This window comes from Typopeltis vanoorti, chromosome 17, assembly GCF_054136105.1.
Source record: "Typopeltis vanoorti isolate ZY-2024b chromosome 17, IOZ_Tvanoo_1.0, whole genome shotgun sequence".
Lineage (NCBI taxonomy): Eukaryota > Metazoa > Arthropoda > Arachnida > Uropygi > Thelyphonidae > Typopeltis > Typopeltis vanoorti.
Window position 1 is genome coordinate 19,491,394 of NC_143565.1, and position 22,659 is coordinate 19,514,052.

General features: G+C 35.8%; 1 protein-coding gene across 1 annotated transcript in view; it reads left to right on the top strand.

The window, feature by feature from the left end:
- Positions 1-22,659, top strand: part of LOC150097206 (lysosomal alpha-glucosidase-like) — a 152,104-nt gene that overhangs the window by 62,188 nt on the left and 67,257 nt on the right. The window contains exons 8-9 of the mRNA XM_090406804.1: positions 2,435-2,551; positions 17,990-18,192. Of these exons, the coding sequence (XP_090262930.1) occupies positions 2,435-2,551; positions 17,990-18,192 (320 nt within the window). The remainder of the gene's footprint in view (positions 1-2,434; positions 2,552-17,989; positions 18,193-22,659) is intronic.

Genomic DNA, 22,659 nt, shown 5'->3' on the forward strand with positions numbered 1-22,659 from the left:
TTTTGTTCTACTGGCTTTTATCTCACACCAAATCAATTTCTTGTGTTCCTCAACTTTATTTTCTTACTGAATTTCTACTTTTGCTGGTTGCAATTCTTTTGCTAACATTAGCAGTACCCCTCCTTCAGTTCTGTTCTCCAGCTTTTCTCAAAAAAACACATTCTTTATATTCTGTCCCTGTGCCAGTATCTTCCTCTGTCAGTCAAGTTTAACTAATGCATCTAAAACACCTACATCCATTCTAATAGCTGTAGTTTTCCTTATTTTGTACGTCCATTCTGTTGCTGAAAACAAAACTTTTTTTTTCTCTCTCTCTCTCTCTCTCTCTCCAGTCACTAAATCCAAATCCATTCAACTGCTCTCCATGAGACATAAAAATCCTTTTGTCCTCAAATACCTATAAGCTTTACCATTCCTTGTATACATCCACTCATTGACTTATTTGAAATCAGTCTCCCCTCCTTCTTGATTCACTACTGTTATACCTTGGCAGGAGAATTACTAAGTGAAAACAGTAATTTTTCTCACTCATTTTTCATATCTTCCACTAACATTTTCATATGCATTCCATACTTTTCAATTTTTAAATTGTTCGTTCTAGTCAAAATTATTAATTCTCTTGTTTCCCTTTTTGAAATCTGAGAGCATCACTAAAATCTTTTATGTTCATAGCAAGAAAGCACGATTTTATCATGTACTCATCAAGCACACCTCCTTAATCTTGAAATCACTCATTAATACCACTTATTTTTCCCCTCTTGCCTCTTCTTTCTTACTCTTTTCTATCATATCATTTGCTATGCTCTTCCCCAAACTTTGTAGCCCACACTGTTTCCTGTAAAAGACTTCCATAGGCAAACTATTCACACATTAGACTGCCTTATTATTCTTCTCATCTTTCTTTATTTTTGTGTTGTCATTCTGTTGACATTCACTTTTATCATTCATACTTTGTTCTGCTCCACTTATTTTTATATTCTTGTCTTCGTCTTTTTGTCTTTATTCTCTGCAACACTTGTATTTTCAGGCCCTTTTTCACAACCATTTGCCATTGTTATCTCCCTTTTTGAGTTGAACATCTCTGTTCACTCTCACTCACATGTCATTTCTAGCATTCTTTCTTCAGGTTCTCTTATTTCTCCCAGATCACTCACTTTTGATAGCAAATGCATTACATGTACACTGCATCTCACAAAATCTCTCATTAAATTCTCCCAATAGTGATATCTTGCCAAATTGTTGTTTGGTTTGTTTCACTCATGACAGATATCAGAACCCATATATGGGCTCTGAAATCTGAATGTGCTAAAATGCTATACTAGATTCTATACCTCATTTTTTAGGATACTAATAACTGCATTAACGAGCAGTAATACATTTTTAAATTATGGCAGTTCATTAATATAATAGTATTTATAAGTAGAAAATGAACTTCATTAGGTTTAGAATTTAGGCCACGTTATTATTATCATTATACCTCCAATCAATCAAGGAATTATTGAAGGAGGCCATACACCCCCCCATGCCAGCTTTCATTCACACTAGATGCACACCCTATTTCAACAGGAAAACTGTTCCACTCACTCACAATTCTGAGCAAAATATCTAGTTCTTACTCCTTTCTTAACTGCACACAAACTTAACTTCCACAGATGCCCCCTTCTCCTCTCCCTGCCTTCCATATAATGAAAAATTTTTATCAACCACTATCCTACAATGGCCTCTCAAATGTTTATAGATCTCTGTTATATTATAACTCTTTCGTCTTTCTACCAGTGTTTGCAGACAGCATCTCAATCTATCTTCGTAATCAACATTCGATGATCCTGATATCATCTTTGTAACTCTTCTTTTCAGCCTTTCCACATCTTCCTAATCCCCTCCATTGCTTATTGCAGATGTTTATGTCAGATATTTTGAGATATCTACCACCAAAAATAAAATGCAAGTTGGTTGGGAATGAAACACTTTTGTGTCTGTCATTTATTTTCCTTTTTTTTTTCATAACTATTTAAAAATGATTTCTCCTCCAGCACATGAAATGTAGAATCTGATTATAAGCTTTGAATAATGCTTATCTAATTAACCTGATGAGATAACCATTACTGTAATTCCACATGACACATTCAGGAGTACTCCTGTTCATTTTTATATTGTAATAAATTATGTTATAAATCGCAATAAATAATTTTATATTGTAATTCATTCATAGAAATATTCATAAACATGTATCATCCATAAATGTTGTTGTTGTAAATACCACAAAAAAGTTTACTATATAGTACTGAAATATTCATAGATTTCAACTTTATGATCAAAATATGTTTGATATTGAGGATAAATTTAGTTTAACTTTAAATTTAAATTTCATGATCTGGAACTGGGTGAACTGTTGTATTAATTCTTCTTCTTCTCTCTTTCCATTAATATGAAGGTATGGAATACAGGAGATAGTGTCTTTCCTGACTTTACAAATCCTAATATTGTTAAGTACTGGACAAAACAGATGGCAGAATTTCATAAAGTAATACAATATGATGGTGCCTGGATAGTAAGTATCATCCATTTAGTTTCTTCAAGTAAATTCTTTTGTAACTTAATTTTTGCTCTTGTCCCACAAATGAATTGATTATTATTATCAGACTCCTCTAGAGAGTCAAGGAATCATTGAGGGAAGCCATACATCACTCACACCGGCTCTCGTACCTTCTCTTAATTCATTCACACTAGTTGTACTCTCTACTTCAACTGGCAAACTGTTCCACTCGCTGTGCTCCGAGAGAAAAATTTAGCTCTCATCCCTTTCTTAATAGCACACACACACTTGAATTCCACATTGCCCCTTTGTCTTCTCTCCCACTTTCCATATAACAAAAAATTCCATCATCTGGTATCCTATTGCCCAAGACCTTCATTTTTTTTAATGATATGTCTCAATAAGTCAATAGGAGTTTCCATAGACTCATCACTAGTGCTGCAGCTATGTTTTTAAGCTCAGAAAGATTTTGGTTAGAAAGTTATTTTATTAAATAAATAAAAATATGTTTCGTCCAATCTGCAGCTACTTGCCAAATGGTATTTTCTGCTCATCACAGGTGAATTGGCAAGCATATTTGTTGAGGTCTGACTATAACTCTCTTTCAGAAATTATAAGCCTCTCTCATACCAGTGTCTGCAGCAGTCCACATACTCTCAATGTGTCCAAATAATCAACATCCTTGTATAGAGGCTTAAGTGCTGTGAGGACATTATGTTGGAGGTTTAATGAATTTTTTACAACACTCAAAAAGAATTAAATTAGAATTTAATACTCCTATATATTTTTTCCAGTGAATGAACACTATCCTCCGCGATCGCACTACCTACATCCCGCTAGAACACGACCCCACAAAAACACAAGTTAAGAAATTAAAACTCTTAATTAAAAAAGTAACCTCCTGGCCCAATGACGTCACGAAAAAACTTAAACCTTTCCGCTCCCGTCCCCCCCGAATATACGGTTTACCAAAAATCCACAAACCCAATTCCCCACTCAGATCTATAGCAGATGCCACCAATGCACCTTGTTACAGACTATCTAAACAGCTGGCCAACTCTCTGTCCCCCCTCACCAGAAATTCAGCTTCCTATATAAAGAACTCGATACAGACATATTGGTAAGCTTTGATATCTCCTCTTTGTTTACCAATATTCCCTTAACTGATACTTTATCTTCTCTCTTAGAAAACGTTTTCCCCTCTGACATCTTAAATCTCTTTTCCTTTGCCATCAACTCTGGGTATTTCTCTTGGAATAACAAAATCTACAAGCAGATAGAAGGAACTGCCATGGGTTCCCCCTCTCACCCCCCCCCCCCCCTTGCCAATTTCTATATGGAAGATTTCGAAAAACGAGCCATAGACTCAGCCTCACTCAAACCTTCTATCTGGCTAAGATATGTAGATGATGTGTTCTCCATTTGGCCTCATGGCCCAGACACGTTAGACTCCTTCCTCGGTCATCTCAATAGCCTACATCCAAGAATCCAGTTTACTATGGAAAAGGAAAAGAACAATTGTTTACCTTCCTAGACACCTTAGTCACGCGCCTGCCCAATGATACACTTGCCTTCACTGTATACAGAAAACCCACACACACAGGCAGATACATTCAAAAACTCTCCCACCACCACCCCTTACAACAATATGGCATCATTAAAACCCTTACCAAGAGAGCCCACAATCTTTGTTCCAGTGGAACCGCCCTCACTACTGAGCTTAACCACATACACAGAACTTTCCTCTCCAATGGCTACAGCGAACACAGTATCAAAAAAATAATCAATTCCTTCCTCATTCCCCATCCCTCTCGTCAACAAGAATTTAAAAATGCCATCACCATACCCTACATCTGAGGCACTTCGTAAAAAATAGCCAAGATACTAAAAAAGTATAACCTACACACAGCATATAAGCCCTACTGCAAACTTGCTACCCTTATCTGTTCTGCGAAAGATCAGCTCCCTCCTCTCTCTCTGCCTGGAGTTTACAAAGTACCTTGTTCCTGTAAGCTGGCATACTTAGGACAGACAGGCAGATCAGCATCCATCCGCCTGGAGGAACACAAGTCGTACATCATTAAACACAACTATGGCCATTCAGGCTTGGCTGACCATGTTTTGGAGACCACCCACAGAGTATCATGGAAGAAAACCACCATGCTCCACCACAGCAAATTCAAGAAAGAGAGACTTTTCTTAGAAGCAGCAGCAGCTCTCAGAAACCAACCAAATCTTAACAAATACGGTTGCATTAAGCTTCCGAAGATTTGGGAAACACTCATCCAGAGGTCCCACCTTACAATCCAGGCCACCTACTACCGCCCTTAGAGGGCGCTCCACCTAGATAGGACTTTAGTGTCACCCACGTGGTTGGGCTTAGTATTGTAAGTTTTTGTGTGCATGTTGCGTTAATTGTTTTTGTAATCCCCATAGATGTCCTAGTGACTAGGATGAAATATAGGAGTATTAAATTCTAATTTAATTCTTTTTGAGTGTTGTAAAAAATCCATTATACCTCCAACATAATAATCAACATCCCTTAATCCCATATTATCTGTTTTGACTCTTCTTTACACCATCTCCACTGCTCTACATCCCACAGAAGTTAGGAAACCAAATTTGCACATAGTAGTTCAGGAATTCTATCATGGCATTGTAAAGTAAAGAGGTGAAATGGCTTTCTTCTCCTTAAACATTGGTGGTTATTTCAACATTGTAATTTCCTCTGAGTTGTATTTGCAGTGTTTGCTCTGTCACCATTGAACTTCAACTTCCTATCCTCCATAACTCAAGATCCTTGATCAGTTCTTCAAGTATAATCTTGCCATCTTTAATCATTAGCAAACAATTGAACATCTGTCAGGTCCTTCCCAATATCATTAATGTATAGATTGAACAACAATGGTCCAAGAACTGATCCCTGTTTTGTCACCACTGGTTACCTTAAATCTGGCAGATTCACATCCCTTACCTACCACTTTCTGATACCATCAACCACTCACTTATAAAAGTCAATAGTTGATATTCTATTCCTATATTCTCCAGTTTATATAATGGGTATTCATATGTCTTAGCAAGGTCCAACAGTATCACACTGTATCTATTATTTTTATCCAACTTAGCCATAGGTAACATTATTATAGAATATGATTAAATTGCTCAGATATGACCTCACTTTAGTAAACTCATGATGTTCCTTCAAAGTATGGCTTGTATATTCTTACCAACTTCTCTAAAATCTTCACCACCACTTACAGATACTGATTGGTCATAATTTTTTGCACCATCACCTCCAATCTTGTACTTAGGGACTATCATATAGTCCTTTCATTTCTCTGGGATCTTTCCTGAGCTGAGACTGAAATTATGCAACCAAATCAAGGATCTAATTAGTTCATTTGAACATTCCTTTAGCAAAGATGCTGATGACCCTATTGCTGAATTCTTATCTAGGTTATGCAACAGCTCTAAAAACTGTCTTCTTGTGCGCTCCTCTCTTTTTATCCAATGTAGTGGTAGCACTGTGTGTCATGTGCATGCACCAGTTTGAGTGTAGTGAAGGGGAATGATCATTATTTGAACAATTGCATTTGCCTCTGACACAAGTATACTCTTGCATTCAGTAAAGTTATTCTTCCACAATCATTCTTTCTTTTACTTGCAGTATAATGAAAAAATTCTTTTGGGTTCCCTACAGCCTACCCAGTCAATTTCTTTTTTAATTCTCACTTTGCTTACTGTGCAATACTCATGATTTTCCCGATATGCACTTCATATATTCATCCTCTCATCATTATTCTCATGATATTCTTTCTACATCTTACTCTTATGAATCTCTTACTAATAAGGTTGCATATCCATTTTGTTCCACTATTCATTCATTGAATTTTATGAACACATTCAGCCTGCATCATTTAAGCATCTTTTCAAAGCTCCCATGCACTGCTGATATCATTTTCATTCAGTAACTGATATCATTGATTAAACATAGGATTCTCTTGAGTTTGTCATGATTTCCAGCTTTGTAGTTCAGCATGTAATGTTTCCTAATTGGAACATCCATATACTTAGCTGCTTGCCAGGTCAATACAGCATGATCACTATCACCAATTTGTAGCACAACACTGTGATCAAATCTAACAGTGTTTGATTTCAGGCATCTTCATGCTACTTGAGAAAGCTGATTGTAACAGCTGAATAAATTCTTCATTTTTTGTCATGAGTTTTCTGTGCTACTGAGTCAGTGTTCAGATAACTCAAGTCACATATAATGATTATTCATTTAGTATCCATTTACGATAATTTGGTTGTGCATTTTATTTTCCCTAGCAACTGAACCTCCAGATTTTGAGCAACACCCACCATATATTTCCTGTTATCCTCCACAGATATGGTTTCCATATTAAATTTGCCATCTTCACTAAAAATGATGCCTAAATAGCTAAAATATATAACATAATCTGGAGGTTCATTGCTATCTACAATCACTTCTACATGTAACATTTTATTATTATTGTTTTATAGAGCTTTAATGGTTCTTTTATTGAGATCATCTATTCACTCCACTGATGTTCCTCAGAGCTCTTATATCTGTGATCTCCAGTTCACATATTAAAAACGTCTTCTGATTTTTCACTTGTTCCATCATCATCATCAAATTCCTGCCATATACCCTCAAGGGGTTTACAGGATATGATAGTACTACATGAAAAATTTACATCATTACTAACTTCCTATTTACAATTTTGCTCCAAATCAGTCTGTTACTTGTCAAGACTCCAACATTATCAGATTTTATATTTCTATCATCTAAGGCACTTTGTACCGTATCAATCCACCTATATCTTGGTCTTCCTCTGAGTCATTTTCTTGCCAACTTGGCACAGAACACTTGTTTTCTTTGCCAAGTTGTAATCTTTCCTCGGCCATTCTGTTTAAGTGACATACCACCTGAGATTAGCTCTGCTAACGCATTCCCGGATGCTGACAATGTCAAGTTCTTTCCTAATATTCTCGTTTTTAATATGATATTGCCATTGATGCCATCTGTTCACGCCCCTGATCTTTCTCAGGACTCCCATATCTGTGGTCTCTAGTCTTTAGTCAAGTGTTTTACTTCTGACCCAGCTCTCAGATCCATAAGTTAAAACTGGTTTGAACACTGTCTTGTATACAGCTAATTTAGTGTTCCGACTAATTTCTCTCTTATTCCATATGAATTTATTCAGTTGACTTCCTACCATACCAGCTTTATTGATTCTGTTGTCTATTTCCATATTTAATTTACCATCTTCACTAAAAATTGTGCCTAAGTAGCTGAAATGTTTTACTTGTTCCACAGGTTCTCCATTCACAACACAGTTGACATTTTCAATGATTCTGCCTATTTTCATTGTCTTTGTCTTTTTATTGCTGACCCTCATACCATATCTATTACAACAGTTATTCAATTTAGTCAGAGAATCTTGCAGACTTGTAGCGGATTTATTTAGAAGTATAACATTGTCCGCATAAAGCAAAGAGCTGACATTAACATCTCCAATTTTGATATCATGTTTAATACCACTTTCCTTCATAATGTGATCCATATAGATAATGAATAACAGAGGGGATAATGTACATCCTTGTCTCAGACCAGATTTAACATTAAACCATCTTCTTGTACTTCCTTCAATTTTAACTGCTGACTTACAACTCAAATAAAGACTAAGTATTGCTTGATATAATGCCCCATTACCATATAACTGCAGCGTATTGAATAGCTTCTCTCTTGGCATCCTGTCATATGCCTTTTCCAAATCGACAAAACTTAAATACAGATCTTTGTTATATTCCCATGATTTCTCCACTATTTGTCGTAAAGTGAAGATCTGATCCTGACGACCTCTATTTGACCTGAATCCAGCTTGTTCTTCACCAAGCTTTTCTTCCACAATTCTTCTCAACCGTTTCTCAAGTATACTTGCATAGATCTTGCCAGGAACACTCAGTAGGGAAATACCTCTGTAATTCTCACATTCAGTTTTATTTCCCTTTTTATATATGGGTACTATGAGAGCTCTACTCCAATCATCAGGAATTCGTCCCTCTGTCCAGGCTCTCTGAACTATGTAGTGCAGCCACTGTAAGACTCTTATACCACCATGCTTCAGCATTTCTGGTCGAATATCATCTACTCCTGCTGCCTTTCCACATTTCAAGCCTTTGATGGCTTTTTCTACTTCAAGTATGGATATGTAATCTTGACTGCATGCCTGGTCAGTGTTTTTTATCACTGTGCTGTCATCACTACTTGTTTCATTTAGCAAATTTTCAAAGTAATTACTCCATATTTTAAGGATATCTTTTTCTCCCCTTTTTAATTTCACATTTATCATATCTAACTCCTTTTACAGCACTCTTTCCTCCATTCTAAGCTTCTTCAACAACCTCCAGAATACTTTGTCACCTTCTTGATATTTATATGCTTTGCACCTTCTATATGCTTGCCAAAGTCCTCCCATGACTTTTGTTTAGCTAGTTTTACACACTGTTTAGCTTCTTACATTTGTCTCTGTATTCTCTAAGAGCACAAGCTGACTTATTTGCCAGGAACTTTTGATATGCTTTCTTCTTTAACTTCCTGTGTCCACCATGGAGTTCTAATTTTTCTATCCTTGACCACATGCTTCTCTAGCTGAATCAATCAGAGCTTTCTAAAAGGCTTGCCACTGAATCTCCAAGGTTTAGTTCCTGTTCTCAAACTCTTTCATTTTTCCTGCAATAATCTTTGTGTATTTTAGTCTACAGTTCACATCTGAGAGCTGCTCAACTTTTATTCGCTTTAAAACTTTCTTACATGTCATTCTTTTCAATATGAAATTCAATTTTATTCTGCTCAATACTAAATAGTGATCACCTTCCAATTTCAAATCCTCTGTACACTCTGGTGTCCTGCACCAGGGAGAAAACATCACTATCAACAATAACATAGTCATTGAGACTTTTCTTATTCCTTGCCTCTTCTCTCCATGTGAATTTGTGCACATTTTTATGTTGGAACATGGTGTTAGTAATAACCAATCCATGTCCTGAGCAGAAATCCAACATGTATTTGAATATATTTGCCATTATTACTAGCTTTGCTCTTTTCTCCAAATTTTCCCAAAACGCTTTTGTATGTCTGACAATCACTTCCTAGTCTGCTATTTAGATCCCTAACAAGGACCAATTTTTTCATTGTAACCATGCCTATGGTCCCAACTTCTTCATTGGGACCATAGGCACAAATAAGTCTCATTGTCCAATTTCCCATTCTGTTATTTGTCCAAATCACTCTACTTGACACTGCCTGTCATTCAGGAAGATGAGCCTTGTATTTTGTGTTGAATACTATGGCTACTCCTTCTTTTCCTTGATTGTCATTGCTTGAATATAACATTTTGTATTTATTGCTCAGAAAGATCTCACCAGTTTTTGTCTTTTTTGTTTCAGTCACCCCTATTATGTCGATCTGGTACTTATCTAATTCCTCAGTGAGCTCCATTTCTTTGCCATTCAGGCTTCTTATGTTGATAGTACCGATCTTGAACTCTGGTGATGTTGAGTTGGGGTTTGTTTTCAGATTTGTTCCAGTAGCTGACTTTTCGCTGTTCGCCCTGGTTCCCTGGCGAAAACAACGGGGGCCTTGTTTAACCGGGGGAGACCCAGTTTGCATGAAATTTTGTCATGTTGTACCATCATTTTGTATTTTGGTTTAACCAATAGGAATACAATTTGGCCGGCTAAATCCCAAATTGCCAGCCCATCCTCGTTCGTTCAGTATTCAGGTAGATACCCAATAGGGTGCACCACGAGAAGGTGAGGATTGGACATTAGGTCAGAAGCCCTGGTCGGTTCTGCTCATTCCTTTAAAGGCTATGTGGAGGTCTCCTCTCAGTTATACAGCTTTGAGCCTTGTTCCATATAAATTTATTTATCTAGTTTCCTAATACATCAGCTTTGCTTATTCTTTTATTGGTTTCCATATTTAATTTGACATCTTCACTAAAAATTGTGCCTAAATAGCTAAAATATATAACATGGTCTGGAGGTTCACTGCTGGGAATGCAGTTAATGGGTTTTTTTTTGTTGTTGTTGTTTTCTTTTTCCTTTTTGCACAGTTTAGTCCTTTTATTGGTGCTTTTCATACTGAATTTTTCAGCATGAGAAACATCCATAAATTTGTCTAAAGGTTTTTTAAACTTGCAGTAGATTTATTTAAAAGGATAGTGATACCTACATATAGTAAAGAACAATTGTAGTCCATAGAAAGCATAACAACAGTGGGAATAGCATACAATCTTACCTTACATCTGATTTGAGGTCCAGCCAATGTTTTTTACATCCTTCATTTTGTTTTGCATCTTATATATAAACTGAGCTGTGTATTGCTCTATATAAGATTCTGTATATACTATATGGATTTAGTCCTCTCTAGAGACATTTAAGTCAATGCCAGGTGGCTCGGAGAAGACCTCTACTTAGGCCCTAAGAAATGCAGAGAACTGACCACAGCTTCTTACCAATGTCTAATTATCACTTTCTTATTATGCACCCTATTAGGTGTTCATTTGGAAAGAGAATGAATGACGATGGATTTATTGCACACACACACACACACACACACACACACACACACACACACACACACACACAGCACTGATGTGCTATAGGTCATGTGGCTTTTCGCGTGGGGATCAGATATTAAAAAAAAAAAAACGTGCAGTTTGGGACTTAGCTGAGTGAACTGTATTCTGTATTGTTTTGTACTCTGTTTGTTAGTGTAATATGATGAAATGTCATGTTGGTAGGGCATTGCCTTCCATTCTAAAACCTTCTATGTGAGCTTAGGCACACATCAATTTCATACATTTTCCTATTTAAGTTAAAAGTTAAAAGACAAAGTTAAAAGAAACATATTATTTAACATATTAAAAGAAAGACATATACCAAATAATATCCTAAAAGCTATCACAAGTATATATGAAAGTAATCAAATACAAATAAGATTAAATCACAAGCTATCATATACAAGAGAGATAAACCAAGGGGTCAGACAGGGATGTCCTCTCTCAGCAACTCTTTTTAATATCTACTTAAATGAAATAATAATAAAATGGAGTAAAAATGTACACCAAGGAATTAAACTTTCACCTACAGTTAACTTAAACACTCTCCTCTTTGCAGACGACCAAATAATAATTACAAATTCTGAAGATAACTTACAGAAAGCTATTTTAAATCTAAATGAGATATCTAAAGATTATGGTATGATAATATCAACAGAAAAATCAAAAACCTATGGCCTTTAAAGGACAAGTTCCAGCAAGAACTAAAATTGTAATAGATAACAAGATCTTAGAACAGGTGAATTCATTTAACTACCTAGGATGTATGATCACATATGAAAATGAAAAAGATATAAACGTAAAAATTGCAAAATATTTAAAAATAACAGGTGTAATTAACTCTATATTTAAACCAAACCTAGTTCAAAAACAAACCAGGCTAAAAGTATACAATACATTAGCCTTACCGGTCTTAATGTATGGAAGCGAAATCTGGACAATAAAACAAAAAGGCAAACAAAGATTAACAACAGCAGAAACAAAGTTTATGAGAAAAACTGCAAAGTATACCCTATTTGATCACAAAAGAAACAAAGATATTATGAAAGAATTAAACCAAGAACCAGTAATAGAAAAAATTAAAAAATATAAACATAAATGGATGGAACACGTTCAAAGAATGAAAACAGAAAGATTACCAAAACAAGCCTTAAAGTACAAACCATTAGGAAAAAGAAAACCAGGACGTCCTCTTAAACGATTCAACGATGACTTCTAAGGCCGGAACAGGCCATGCTAGGCCTAAATCCTTGATACGTATGATGATGACGATGACATTTTCCTATTTTGATATTTATCCCACATCACTCTACTTGAAGTGGCCTTGCACTCTAGTTTATCTTTTACATTCAAGTTTAGTATTAAATACTCTCACTGCTCCTTTTTCTTGATCACTTTGGTTTGAATACAACATCTGATAGTTATCATTTAGAAATATCTCACTTGTTTTTTGTCTCAGTAACATTATTATGCCGACATAGCATTTCTACAGTTCCTCTCCCTATACCATCTCTTTTCCATGATTCCATTATTTTCAATTGATGGTGTTGTCCTTCTTCTCCATCATTATATATGATATTTGTATTAAGATTACTTACATTATTTACCAATGCACGATTATTTGCTTTGTGAAGGTCTCCAAAATGCCATTTTAGATCAGCTTTATGAGCATAGCTCATAAATGTGATCTGCTGTAGCATTTATTTCTCAGACATAATGGAACTTTTCATAAGTTAATTTGTGAAAGATAAAATTAATTTTTGAGAACAGTAAAATTCTAGTAGTAAGTGCATCCATAGCTTAGTTAGTACAATGATGCACTTTGGTTACAAAGTCTGATCCAGATTTTGTCTAGCACACAAGAACTTTATAAGGGCTTTTCATTTGAAAATGAGTTTTTCTCCTATGGGAAACTTGGATTTTTATCCAGTCTGTACGATAGATGATCTGAATGGAGAAATTGGCAGATGTAGCAGACCATGTGAATCGGTTGAACCATACTATAATATTATTAATTAGGGTTTCTTTGAAGCCAAGTTACTTGGCCATGATAGAAAGCCATGCCTGACATGTAAGGAGACAATGATAACATTTAAATATAGAATATATGATGATTTGACATGCTTATAAGTCTTGATAAATATTTGTCTTTCATTGTTTAGATTAACAACTTTACTGAAATTAATAACTAGGTTAATCATAAAAACATTTTGACACCATTTTTTTTCTTCTAAAATTCCACTGGCATTAGGAGTAATAATTTTTTAAAAAGTGGGGAAAATAAGGAAAATTACAGTGTGCAGATACTGAGAATAAAGGTTTCTATAACTATAAAAGGGGGTGCTTAAGGGTCAAAGCTGTATAACTGAGAGGAGACCTCCACATAGCCTTTAAAGGAATGTGGAGAACCGACCAGGGCTTCTGACCTAATGTCCAATCCTCACCTTCTCGTGGTCCACCCTGTTGGGTATCTACTTTGATACTGAACGAACGAGGATGGGCTGGCAATTTGGGATTTAGCCGACCAAATTGTATTCTTATTGGTTAAACCAAAATAGAAAATGATGGTACAACATGACAAAATTTCATGCCGGCTGGGGCGTCGCCCGGTTAAACAAGGCCCCCGTTGTTTTCGCCAGGGAACCAGGGCGAACAGCGAAAAGTCAGCTACTGGAACAAATCTGAAAACAAACCCCAACTCAACATCACCAGAGTTAAAGATTGGTACTATCAACGTAAGAAGCCTGAATGGCAAAGAAATGGAGCTAGCTGAGGAACTAGATAAGTACCAGATCGACATAATAGGGGTGACTGAAACAAAAAAGACCAAAACTGGTGAGATCTTTCTGAGCAATAAATACAAAATGTTATATTCAGGCAATGACAATCAAGGAAAAGAAGGAGTAGCCATAGTATTCAACACAAAATACGAGGCTAATCTTCTTGAATGGCAGTCAGTCTCAAGTAAAGTAATGTGGGCAAATATGAGAATGGGGAACTGGACAATGAGACTTATTTGTGCTTATGGTCCCACAGAAGGTTCTACTAAGGTAGAAGTGGAGGAATTTTTTGAAGCTTTAGAAAAAGCAACTGACACAATGAAAAAGGAAAAGTTGGTCCTTGTTGGGGATCTAAATAGCAGAGTAGGAAATGATTGTGAGACATACAAAAATATTTTAGGAAAATTTGGAGAAAAGAGCAAAGCTAATAATAATGGCAAATATCTGTTGGATTTCTGCTCAGGACATGGACTTGTTATTACTAACACCATGCTCCAACATAAAAATGTGCACAAATTCACATGGAGAGAAGAGGCTAGGAATAAGAAAAGTCTCATTGACTATGTTATTGTTGATAGTGATGTTTTCTCCCTGGTGCAGAACACCAGAGTGTACAGAGGATTTGAAATTGGAAGTGATCACTATTTAGTCTTGAGCAGGATAAAATTGAATTTCATATCGAAAAGAAAAACATGTAAGAAAGTTTTAAAGCGAATAAAAGTTGAGCAGCTGTCAGATGTGAACTGTAGACTAAAATACACAAAGATTATTGAAGAAAAAATGAAAGAGTTTGAGAACAGGAATCAAACCTTGGAGATTCAGTGGCAAACTCTGAAGTAAACATTGATTGATTCTGCTAGAGAGGCATGTGGTGAGGTTCTGTGCAAGAATAAAAAAATCAGAACTCCCTGGTGGACACAGGAAGTTAAAGAGGCAGTGAAGGAAAAGAAGAAAGCATATCAAAAGTTCCTGGCAAATAAGTCAGCTTTTACTCTTACAGAATACAAAGACAAATGTAAGAAAGCTAAACATTGTGTAAAACTAGCTAAACAAAAGTCATGGGAGGACTTTGGCAAGAATATAGAAAATAAATATCAAGAAGGTGGAAAAATATTCTGGAGGTTGTTGAAGAAGCTTAGGAATGGAGGAAAGAGTGCTGTAAAAGGAATTAGAGATGATAAAGGTGACATGAAAACAGGAGAAAAAGATATCCTTGAAGTATGGAGTAATTACTTTGAAAAACTGCTAAATGAAACAAGCAGTGATGACAGCACAGTGATAAAAAACACTGACCAGGCATGCAGTCAGGATTATATATCCATACTTGAAGTAGAAAAAGCCATCAAAGGCTTGAAATGTGGAAAGGCAGCAGGAGTAGATGATATTCGGCCAGAAATGCTGAAGCATGGTGGTATAAGAGTCTTACAGTGGCTGCACTGCATAGTTCAGAAAGCCTGGACAGAGGGACGAATTCCCGATGATTGGAGTAGAGCTCTCATAGTACCCATATATAAAAAGGGAAATAAAACTGAATGTGAGAATTACAGAGGTATTTCCCTACTGAGTGTTCCTGGCAAGATCTATGCAAGTATACTTGAGAAACGGTTGAGAAGAATTGTGGAAGAAAAGCTTGGTGAAGAACAAGCTGGATTCAGGCCAAATAGAGGCTGTCAGGATCAGATCTTCACTTTACGACAAATAGTCGAGAAAGCATGGGAATATAACAAAGATCTGTATTTAAGTTTTGTCGATTTGGAAAAGGCATATGACAAGGTGCCAAGAGAGAAGCTATTCAATACGCTGCAGTTATATGGTGTCAATGGGGCATTATATCAAGCAATACTTAGTCTTTATTTGAGTTGTAGTCAGCAGTTAGAATTGAAGGAAGTACAGGAAGATGGTTTAATGTTAAATCTGGTGTGAAACAAGGATGTACATTATCCCCTCTGTTATTCATTATCTATATGGATCACATTATGAAGGAATGTGGTATTAAACCTGATATCAAAATTGGAGATGTTAATGTCAGCTCTTTGCTTTATGCGGATGATGTTATACTTCTAAATAAATCCGCTACAAGTCTGCAAGATTCTCTGACTAAATTGAATAGCTGTTGTAATAGATATGGTATGAAGGTCAGCAATAAAAAGACAAAGGCAATGAAAATAGGCAGAATCATTGAAAATATCAACTGTGTTGTGAATGGAGAACCTGTGGAACAAGTAAAACATTTCAGCTACTTAGGCACGATTTTTACTGAAGATGGTAAATTAAATATAGAAATAGACAACAGAATCAGCAAAGCTGGTATGGTGGGAAGTCAATTGAATAAATTCATATGGAATAAAAAAAGAAATTAGTCGGAACACTAAATTAGCTATATACAAGACAGTGTTCAAACCAGTTTTAACTTATGGATCTGAGAGCTGGGTCAGAAGTAAAACACTTGACCAAAGACTAGAGACTGCAGATATGAGAGTCCTGAGAAAGATTAGAGCCATGAACAAATGGCATCAATGGCAATATCATATTAAAAATGAGGATATTAAGAAAGAACTTGACATTGTCAGCATCCAGGAATGTGTTAGCAGAGCTAATCTCAGGTGGTATGGTCACTTAAATAGAATGGGAGAGGAAAGATTAGCAAAAGAAGTGTTCTCTGCCAAGTTGGCAGGAAAACGACCCAGAGGAAGACCAAGATATAGCTGGATTGATACGGTACAAAGTGTCTTAGACGATAGAAATATAAGATCTGATAATGTTGGAGTCTTGACAAGTAACAGACTGATTTGGAGGAAAATTGTAGATAGGAAGTTAGTAATGATGTAATTTTTTCATGTAGTACTGTCATATCCTGTACACCCCTTGAGGGTACATGCAGGAATTTGATGATGATGATGATAACTGTAAAAGTTATTTCAGTAATGTGATCAGTACAATCACCAAAGAAAATAAGTAGAAAATATGAAATCATGTTGCTTGGTACATTGTCCTTTCCCTGATGTGCTTGAATGAATCAATTTTGCTTATTGTTCGTAGGATTACACCTATTATAATTAGTCTCAATAACTCTGATTATGTTGGCATGTTATTTCTTAGAGAAATTGCAAAAACCTTTATATGGCTTTTCCAGTTGAATGTGAGTTAGTCAGTCTCATACAGAGGAGACAGGGTTTCCTCCTCCCAAAAAAAAAAAAATATATATATATACTGGGTTTTTCATCCCAAAAAAACAGACAAACCAGACCAAAAAGCACATACAGTTTACAGGTATAATACACTTCCCTCATGTCCATATCCATAACTCTAAATAGCCTGAATAGTATTTCTCTATTGTTCTGCTTGCTAGCTCCTTTTTAATTGATGTTTCTTTTGTTAATGGGGTGCTTAATTTCAAATGCTCACCCCTATAAATTATACTATAATTTATTCTTCAGCATTTTAAAATGCAAATGCCTCTAAGTGCAACAATGTCCTGTGGATGGAAAGACCTAAGTTAAAATCCTGTCTAGAATGCAAAGAACCTATAATAATAAGTGCTTTTCAGCTGAAGGTAAGTTAGCCCTTAATCTCATCTTAGAGGCTTCATCTGATGCAGTTTTTCATCCCACAACAGACAAACTGTTGATGTTATTGCAGTGTTGATATTTTGCTGTTTGTCCTGGTTCTTTATGAAAACAGAATGGGCTGTTTATTACCAGACAACTCCCCATCTGTCCACATGATATCTTTGAGATTATACCATTATGACGTATGTATAGTTTCAGCCAATATAGAATACATTTTGGTAAGTTACCTCTTCCCAGCTGTCTAGCTTTTAAGATAATTACTTTTCAGTAATCCTAAAAAAACAAAAAACGCTAAGTGACTGTAAAGACAAAAATAGTCAGGAAGCTAACTTTATTACATTTTTCTCACATTACCTATCAAAAAAAAAATTTTTTTTGAAAGTCTTATTTGCATTTTTGAACTGAAATATACTATAAACTATTCATGCTCTCCCAATTGTATGTTTTTCACAGGATATGAATGAACCAGAAAACTTCTATGGTGGAACGATAGATGGATGTCCAACTGATTCCTCCTTAGAAAATCCTCCATATGTTCCAGGAAATGGGAATCCACTTTATGCTAGTACTCTTTGTATGACTGCAAAACAGCATATTTCACTGCATTATAATATTCACAATTTGTATGGACTAACAGAGGCCATAGCTACCAGTATGTGAGTATTTTTGATAATGACAGCAAACTTTTATATCTTTTCAGAATTTTATACTATAATTTATTCTTCAGTGTTTTAAAATGCAGATGCCTCTAAGTGCAACAATGTCCTGTGGATGGAAAGACCTAAGTTAAAATCCTGTCTAGAATGCAAAGAACCTATAATAATAATAAGTGCTTTTCAGCTGAAGCCTCTAAGATGAGACCAAGTTAACCCTTAATCTCATCTTAGAGGCTTCATCTAATGCAGTTTTTCATTCCACAACAGACAAATTGGCTGAATGAACACACAATTAACAGATTTAATATACTGGCCTCATAGACTTAGTTGCTTTGACCATGATTCCAAATAGCCTTTCTTTAAGTGTTCAAAGTTCACTTGAACTTAGTGGTGAAAAAAAAAAATGTATATATATATATATATATATATATATATATATTTATTTTATTTTATTTATTATTATTATTATTATTAAGAAAGAGACATCCAGGGAGTCAGGGACTCATTGAGGGAGGCCACATACTACATACACGTGCTATCATACTTGTTCTTGAATTCATTCACAATGCTTGCATACAAAACATCCAGTGGCAATCCATTCCAATCACACATCACTTTGTGAAAAAAAAAATCTAGATCTAACCACCTTCCTAGCAGCATTCATTCTCAGCTCCCAAGGATGTCCTCCTGTCCTTTCCCCACTTTCCATAAAACAAAAAATTCCATCAATGAAATTCTGTATTGCTCTTTCTGAAGTTTGTAAGTCTCAATCATATCACCCCTCTTTTTTTTTTCTTTGCTATTGTCTGCAGTCTACAAATTCTCAGTCTGTCTTCATAATCAGTATTCCACAATCCTGATATCATTTTAAACACTCTCCTTTGCACACACTCTCTCTCCCTCTCTCTCTCTCCACTCTATCAGAATCACAACAGAACCCAGGAGACCAGACCTGTGCACAATAGTCCAAGTGAGGTCTTATCAAGGCCTTGTAAAGAGGCCAAATGACTTCCTTACTGTCACATATAAAAGTTCATTTCAGCATTACAATTATCTTTCGAGTTATATTTGCAATCTTGGCTACATAGCCCCTAAACTTCAACTTCCTATCAACTAACACTCCAAAGATCCCTAATCTGATCAGTTTCTTCTAGCATAATCCCAACAATAAAATACAACATTGGATATCTAATCACACCAACGTGCATCTGTTTACATTTACTGATATCCATTTTCCCATGCCAGAAAATGGCATGGGAAAATGGATATCAGTAAATGTAAACAGATTTTTTTTATTATTACTCAAATTATATTTTTTTTTTATTACTCAAATTATATAGCCTGGTTAAAGGAATAGCCAGTTCAGCTGAACACTTTTAGTACCCGTGCTGATATCACATCAATCCCTATTACTGAATTCTTATTCAGTTTGTGTAACAGATTGTCCCAACATACTGACGATAAAAAAGGCTTAGTAAAAGTTCTTCAAGTTGGTGACTAGAATTGAACTTGTGATGCTCTTCTGGTGAACTAGTACCACTGATGGCACATGATACTTCCATTGAGTTACACTGAGGTTATTTTATCCTGTTAGATTCTACCTCACACCAAATGGCTTCAAACACACTGCCACATGAAAAACTGTTACTAATTACAATCATAAGTCTCAACACTAACTGGATTCAAGTCATCCGATATTGTTAGCAGCACCCCTCCCTCCTCTCCTATCCTGTCTATCGTTTTCCTAAAAATACTATATCCTTTACGCTCAATACCATTTATTATGTCTGATTCTTATAGTCAGGTCTCACTAATGCCTATCATCTGAGGTTCCAACATATTTAGAAAATAAAAAAGGTTTAGTGAAAGTTCTTCTAGTCATTGACTAGAATTGAACTTGTGATGCTCTTTCTTCTGGCGATCTACTGCCACTGATAGCACATATCACTTCCACTGAGTTACACAGGCACCTATATATATATATATATATATATATATATATATATATATATATATATATATATAGGTGCCTGTGTAACTAGTATGCCAATGAAATGGAAATAAGGAAATATAACCAATAAGGAAAAATATGTGTGTGTGTGTGTGTGTGGAGGGAGGGCATAGAAAATGTTAAAAATATATCTTTATCTAATGGTATATGTATCTCATTATTTGAAGAGAGAGAGAGCAAATTCATTGTTACATGCAGTGAATGACCTGAAGGGGGAAAAAAAAATGGTGATTCAGCTACATCAGATGGAAGACAGTCCATAAAATGACACTTTGCTGAGCAACTTCTGTGTTAGACCTTATCAGTTGCATATGTCCAGATCAGGATGGTAGTAGTGTAGGTAATGGAATCTGTTGTAAATCTTGACTTGAAAAAAGTTTTAACTGTTGATGATTTCTCCATTACATTAAGACAATATCATTGAGGTGAGAGTAGTAGTACTAGTTTAGTAGTTTGATAGTAGACAATTATCTCCTTTTTTGGAATCATCTATGTATAGGCCTACTGTAAAGTGAATGCCAGCTAACTATAATATGGTGTAGAGATGATAAAGAATGTTAGTTTAGGAGCACATCTCCTGAGCACAGTACAGTAGAGTAGAGTAGATAGCAGAAGTAAAAGTCATCTTGGTAACCGAGTTGTTGAACATTCTTCTGATATTTTTCTGCAAAGCTGTAGGAGATATTAGTAATATGCAGTGCAATGTTTCAGGTAAAGATTTTCCATGGAGGTGAAAAATGATGCCAGGGAATCAATTATATCCTTAGGTGACATTACAGTGGTGTAATCTTGGTAAGAGAGAGAGAGAGAGAGAGAGAGAAAAGCACAGATGGGGGGGGGGGAATGCACCCAATTGTCTTTGCATGAGACCAGAAGGCATGCCTGCTATTTGTGAAAGAGGCAAGTTTTCTATATTTATATTTTGTTGCAGGCTTCAATATAGACTGAAAGTGAAGCTGCATTTTTTGTCTCAAGCCACTTTATGATACAATTTTTTTTCCTTTGAACTATATATATATATATATATATAAAATAAGTTTAATGACTATTACCGAGAGAAAAGATGGCAAGATATATTTAACAAGATACTACTAGTTTACTAGTTTCATTACAAGAACATCGTCAGGTATCATACTCAAAGAAGTATATAAAAAATTACAGAGACTTAAAATTGTACTAACAGAACAAGTGAAAAACAGTAGCATGTTTGAAAAAATGCAAGTATGAGTTCCATACAAACGAATACTACGCGCTGTCGCGAGTGCACCAGTACTGAACAGAAGCAACGTGTGCGTCCGAGAGATTGTAACTCAGGCTGTTGTTGATATGAGAGGAATCTAGAGAAATTTCTCTTGATTCAACAATCTTTCTTTCGAGTTCATCGTAGCACACATGGATATTAGCAGTTTGAGTCCAGTTTACAATGTGCTGGCGGCCTTCGTCTGAGTTAGCAGAAAAGAGAACATGGCTAGAGAGAGCGCTAGCTCTAGTCCTGTTATAGGAGATATCTCTACGGTGTTCATCCAAACGTAGAAGGATGGATTTAGCAGTCTCTCCATAATATGGCTTTCCGCAATCACACAAAATCTTGTAGACTCCTGGAAACTGAGTAGGAAGATGTTTCTGTTTATGTTTGCAAAGTAATGAACGAAGATTTGGAAGCATAGTGTAGCACGTTTTGAAGTTAAATTTCTTTAGAATCTTTGCCAGTTTTGGTGAAAGAGAGCTGATGTAAGGCAAGGAGATGAAGGCTCTTGGGGGAGGGGGATCTTCAGCAGAAAACTTCAAAACGTGCTACACTACGCTTCCAAATCTTCGTTCATTACTTTGCAAACATAAACAGAAACATCTTCCTACTCAGTTTCCAGGAGTCTACAAGATTTTGTGTGATTGCGGAAAGCCATATTATGAACAGACTGCTAAATCCATCCCTCTACGTTTGGATGAACACCGTAGAGATATCTCCTATAACAGGACTAGAGCTAGCGCTCTCTCTAGCCACGTTCTCTTTTCTGCTAACTCAGACGAAGGCCGCCAGCACATTGTAAACTGGACTCAAACTGCTAATATCCATGTGTGCTACGATGAACTCGAAAGAAAGATTGTTGAATCAAGAGAAATTTCTCTAGATTCCTCTCATATCAACAACAGCCTGAGTTACAATCTCTCGGACGCACACGTTGCTTCTGTTCAGTACTGGTGCACTCGCGACAGCGCGTAGTATTCGTTTGTATGGAACTCATACTTGCATTTTTTCAAACATGCTACTGTTTTTCACTTGTTCTGTTAGTACAATTTTAAGTCTCTGTAATTTTTTATATACTTCTTTGAGTATGATACCTGACGATGTTCTTGTAACGAAACTAGTAAACTAGTAGTATCTTGTTAAATATATCTTGTCATCTTTTCTCTCGGTAATAGTCATTAAACTTATTTTATAATATTCCAACCGAGTA